Raw genomic sequence first — 5,853 nt, 5'->3', positions numbered from 1 at the left:
ACGAAAGTAACAAAAAATTACGTTTGAAAATTCATCATTTCAGCCTACTGCAGTCCACTGCTGGACATAGGCCTCAACAAGTTCGCGCCAAAAATGGCGTGAACTCATCTGTGTTGCCCGTAGTCACCGCGCTGGGCAGGCGGTTTGGTGACCACAGGGCTGGCTTTGTCGCACCGAAGACGCTGCTGCCCGTCTTCAGCCTGTCTATTTCAAAGCCAGCAGTGGGATGGTTATCCCGCCATCGGTCGGCTTTATAAGTTCCAAGGTGGTAGTGGAACTGTGTTATCCCTTATTGCGACTCTTACGGACCACACCCACGGGAAGAGAGGGGGTGGCTATATTCTTTAAAGCCGTATCCACACAGCACACGTTTGAAAATTTAGAAAGTTTAAAAGTGTGATCGGGCGTGGCGAACGGAAGTTGAGAGTCAGTCGTGTGGTCTAAAGCACGTTTTTTTTTTTAAATGTATTAATTAGTTAAGGTTAATTCGATACATTTTTCACTTCAACAACAATCATCAAAAATTTCTTAAGACTCAGATAACTCAGTTGTATTACTCACGTTTATATAAAACAATCATTATGGTGTATTCTTATTGTATGTTTGTTAGTTCGATTTCCGCTTTGGCCAGATATGTACTTACGCAAATAAATGATTCTGGTGTCGGTGTGTCCTTGTGGGTCTCCCTGCCATGAAGAGCGCATAAAGCCGTCGTCGTGTTTTGGCTCTGCAGTATGACGGGTGCATTCTATTTCAGTTTAAAATAAATAATATATCATTATTAAAAAAAAAAACAACCTTCATGAAGATATTCATCGACAACTTAAGCACCATTGTAACAATATTGCGATATTACAAACATTCTAGAAAGCAACCAAATGGATGTGTGAGTGTGAGAGCCATAAGTTCCAGTTAAGATCCACTGTTCGATGATGAGGAAGACCACATAATAAAAATTATAATTTAAATTTATTTATTTTCTCATATAAAAAGTAAGATTGTGAACATTTTATTGACAGAACCGTATTATCATAACAGTTAAGAACATTTATTTGATTTAATGTTTCCGATTGTCATTTATTTGAATGTAATTATATATATTCAATAATGTATGTAATATATATGAGAAAAGCTAAGGAAAAGGCCTAGAAATGACCAGCTTTTAAGAATTTTTAAAAGCCTTTAAACACTATAGATGTACCACGTACCTACATACTTATGTTGTACATGTCTAGGATCTACAGGCAAAATTAAAGCAGTCATTCAATGTATCACACACACACACACAGCAATAAGCACCTGTTTTTAAATATGATTTAAGGTCATGTCGTTTTTTGGTGAATTAAACATTTTTATCGAAACCCAAACAATCTCCAATTTATCTTAACTGTCTGAGATAACTAGATAAAAAAAAAGTGATCGTAAGTGTATTGTCAAATTTATAATTTTAATAGTTGTCATGCATTTACAATCCTTGGTTCTGTGTTTATTAACGCTATCAGCGCTAAGTATTATAATGTATAGACTTCGATAGGCATGTTTAGATACAGCAGAGCGAGTAAGTTCGCAGAAGCGGTGTTGCCTGATCTTTTTGCCAACATTAGGAATCTTATACCAGTTGAGAAAAACTCCGAAATTCTTGTAATGCCATTCTTAAGGCCATCGTTGGTTACTCCAACAGGCCAGGGTTACGATGATGGAATGAAATACACTAAGATTGTAAGTAAACGTGTAGTAATTTTGTTTGTTACAAACTATTACTTTTCTCTGTGCTTTTTTTAAACTTTATTCTAAAGTTATTTCTATTTAGCGAAGTTTTGTTTGTTGTGTGTTTGTTTTTTTTTTTATCTGGAAGATAAAACATTTATTATCATTATCTATAATTAATAGACAAGCTGTCCGTTTTCTTTTTTGCGGTTTTATTTTTAAGGCATCAAAATCATTTTAGAAAATTAATTAAGCCTAAGTTCCTGTCAATATCAGGTATTTAAATAAACAATCAGACAAACAAACTCAATTTGTTTTGCAATAATAATATCAAACAGACACATTGAATATATTTAATTCTATAGAAAATATATTTTAAAAACTTACAAAAACGATATTAATAATAAGATACTTATTGTTGGGCAAATTGTTTAACCGAAGACATAAGCAACAGCGAGTGGAACTGCGGCATACAGAAAGCTATCGGCACGTGGGCAGTCTAACGGTCGGCCCGGATGAGACCGGTCTGAACGCGACATACCACTAAATGCAACGTGTGCCGTCTTTATAATAACGAACTGGCGACTGTAGTTCACTGTGCCGCTGGTACCAGCGAACGATCGTTAGGTGTGTTAAGTAATATGTTGACTGGTGTTTTTGAAGTAAAACCTCTTTACGCTCGCTTGACTTGGGGAGTATGCTGGTGAATGCATGACGAGAGCGTCACGAGAAGTGTTATCGGTCGAAATCTTAATGAGATAAAATGCCAATCGATCGGCGTTTTGGTTGGCAATTTTGGTTGGCGCAGTGATCACAGCAAGCGCTTGTCGCAATTTCGATCAACTCATTACAAATGTTTCCACTGGCCAAGATTGCACTCAATCTTGCATTAAACTATTTTTTCATTTTCTTTTTGTTATTTACATATATATTTGCCTTTTTTCATTTGTATAATTTTTTTTGTTTGATATATTGTATTTTGAGTAAAACACTTTGACAGAGAATTTGAACCCTCGTTCCACTGGTGACGCTGTAATAGACACCAGGGAGTAAGTACTTCAACCAAGTTTCAAAAAATATAACGTTCTCGTCAGGTTAAAAGATATGTCATCGAATGATGGAATTCACTCGTCCATTCAGTCATGGCCGTCAATAAAATTGACATCCATACACTCAGATCTCAGGATCTTCATCGTGTCTTTTCTTCACGTGACATAGGCAACATCATTCGAGCTATGTTGGCAACATTGGCAGCAATTAATCCAAACAAATGAGTGACATTTACACAGGTTAAATAATTTTAATTTTTTTTTTCGTATCTTATCTTTTAAAAATAGTTTTATTTAAAAAAAGATTTGTTATTTATTGTTTTAAGAAACAAGATAGGTATAACAATCGAATATATTAAAATTCTTTTACGATTTAAGCAATAAATCTTTTTAAGTGACGATACAAAAGTGTTTTTAAGCGCCAATTTGAATAAAGTTTTATGTGAATATCATTGTTTTTTTTTAAGGTTTAGGGGTCAGAAGTAAAATTTTTGATCGATTGTCATATCAACGAACCTTGACCGTGATTAGTTTAAACGTTCGGAGAAAGTCGGCCCTTTGGTGAAATGATAGTACCTTTGTTATGTAGAATACGAATTTAGAAAAAAAACATTTTTTTCAAATGTATGTTCGGGGATAACTTCGTCGTTTATGAACCGATTTTGATAATTCTTTTTTTGTTGAAAAGGAGATATCTTAAGTGTGGTGCCATGATAAGGAAACCAGGATCTCATGATGGGATCCTAGAGAAATCGAGGGAAACCCTCGATAATCGAAGATAACAGAGCTTCGCGACTCCGCTCTCTTGTTACTTCTGCCAACATGCACATCCTCCCTCTGAATGCCACTCACTCCTCTCCTAACTGTTCTCCCACTCTCCTTGATTTAATATTTGTCTCCTCCCCTGACCATGTTGAAAAGCATGGTCAGTGCACAGCCGTAGAGTTTTCTTACCATGATCTCATATTTTTTTCCTATAAAGTCCGGCCGCCTAAAGCTAAGCCAAGAATTCTTCTGCAGCGCAATTTTGGTGGTATTGATTTGGATCTTTTACGTAAAAATGCCGCTGAAATAGACTGGTCTGACGTATTTATTGCGTCAGGGGTGGATGATAAACTACATATTTTTAATTCTCAGCTGATCCAGTTATTCGACAAACATGCTCCTATTCGACCAGTACGCATGAAACATCTCCCTGCCCCTTGGCTAACAACTGAAATCAGAATACTACAGCAGTTGAAGAACAGTGCTAGAACTCGGTATAAATTAGATCCAAGCCCGTCCAATAGGGAGAAATATAAAAAATATCGAAATCGCTGCAACAAGGCGTGTAGGGATGCGCAACGACGCCACATCCACAAATCTGTGTTGGAGGAATCTGACCCTGCGAAAGTCTGGAGATTCCTCAAGTCACTCGGAGTTGGCAAAATCAAACAACAAATTGCTTAAAATTCTGTTGATGTTAATAATCTTAATAAATACTTTTCATCTACTGTCACTTTTGACGATACGACAAAGGCTAATACCCTCAACCATCTTTCTGCCATTAGGACTCCTTTACCTTCTACAAATTTTACCTTCTCTCAATTATCCGTATGTGATGTCAAGGCGAGCATTTTAGCTGTAAGCTCAAACGCCGTGGGTTCTGACTCCGTCAGTCGTAACATGATCATCCCTATTATAGATTCTGTTTTACCTGTCCTAACTCACATATTTAATGATTCCTTAACTTCCAATACCTTTCCTGCCTGCTGGAAAGACGCTCAACTCATTCCTCTACCCAAAAAAACTAATTCAACAGCTTTTTCCGATTTTCGCCCAATTGCTATCCTTCCTTTTCTGTCCAAAGTTTTGGAACGCCTTGTTCATCAACAACTTACATCATTCCTTACCTCACACAATCTCTTAAGTACTTGTCAGTCCGGTTTCCGTAAAGGTCAGTACGGCTACGGCTCTCGTTAAGATCTCCGATGACATCAGACTCGCCATGGACAGCCAGAGCCTCACAGTGTTGACCTTGCTAGACTTTAGCAATGCGTTCAGCACTGTAGATTTTGATATATTGCTTGCAGTTATGAGATCCCTTGGCATATCTCCATCGGTGATTGACTGGTTTCGTAGCTACTTGTTTGGGCGTCGGCAGAGTTTGCGCTTCCAGGATATTTTCTCAGACTGGTTAGACGTAAAAGCTGGCGTCCCACAAGGAGGCGTCTTATCTCCTCTCCTCTTTTCAATTTTTATAAATACCATCTGTCCCTATATATCTTCTTCCTACCACCTTTACGCAGACGATCTCCAGATTTACGCCCACGCCAAACTGATTGACTTACCAACATGTATTCAAAGAATAAATAGCGATTTAAACAACATACTTGATTGGTGCAACTCATATGGATTAAACATCAATCCATCAAAGTGTCAAGTGACTATTATTGGTAGTCCAAAACTAGTGAGCCGAATAAATTGGTCACACATACCACCTGTCATTTTTAATAATTCCGCTATTCCTTACAGCGACAAGGTAAAAAATCTCGGAGTCATTTTCGATAGCCATCTCTCTTGGGTACCTCAACTGAGCGAGTTGAGCCGCAAGCTATTTGCAGCCGTCGGATCACTTCGAAGGCTTCAATATTTCCTTCCACTGCCCGCTAAAATTGCGTTAGCACAGTCACTTCTTTTACCAATTCTTGACTATGCTGATACTTGTTATCCTGACCTCAACAAGGAGCAATTGAATAAGCTTGAGCGTCTTCAGAATCTCTGCATACGTTTCATATTTAGTCTTCGCAAATATGACCATGTCTCCAACTTTCGTAAGCAACTCAAGTGGCTCCCAATCCGTCTTCGCAGGAATTCTCATATCCTCTCGTTATTATATTGTGTATTATTCCATCGTGACACACCTCACTACCTCAAAGAACGCTTTGCGTTTCTCTGCGACACCCATGATCGGTCTCTCCGATCTGACTCAAATCTACTTCTTAAGATCCCAAATCACACTTCTTCGTTCTACGCCAACTCCTTTTCCGTAACATCTGTTAAACTCTGGAATTCTCTCCCTCTCTCTATAAGACAAGCTCAATCAGTCTTTAGCTTC

The 5,853-nt window shown here is 37.8% G+C and overlaps 1 protein-coding gene across 1 annotated transcript; it reads left to right on the top strand.

Moving 5' to 3' along the window:
• The first annotated feature begins 3,578 nt into the window (after positions 1 to 3,578).
• On the top strand, positions 3,579 to 4,205 carry LOC123664196. Its single transcript, XM_045598793.1, has one exon. It carries the CDS (start codon positions 3,579 to 3,581, stop codon positions 4,203 to 4,205), a length of 627 nt encoding a protein of 208 aa, XP_045454749.1.
• The last annotated feature ends 1,648 nt before the right edge of the window (positions 4,206 to 5,853 follow it).

The sequence above is a fragment of the Melitaea cinxia genome, chromosome 21, assembly GCF_905220565.1.
Source record: "Melitaea cinxia chromosome 21, ilMelCinx1.1, whole genome shotgun sequence".
In the NCBI taxonomy this organism is placed as follows: domain Eukaryota; kingdom Metazoa; phylum Arthropoda; class Insecta; order Lepidoptera; family Nymphalidae; genus Melitaea; species Melitaea cinxia.
This window is presented reverse-complemented; position numbering and strand designations above follow the sequence as displayed.

What these genes read in the sequence shown, in the direction of transcription:
- LOC123664196 (XM_045598793.1), top strand. Translation starts at nt 3,579, where the DNA reads ATGCACATCCTCCCTCTGAATGCCACTCACTCCTCTCCTAACTGTTCT.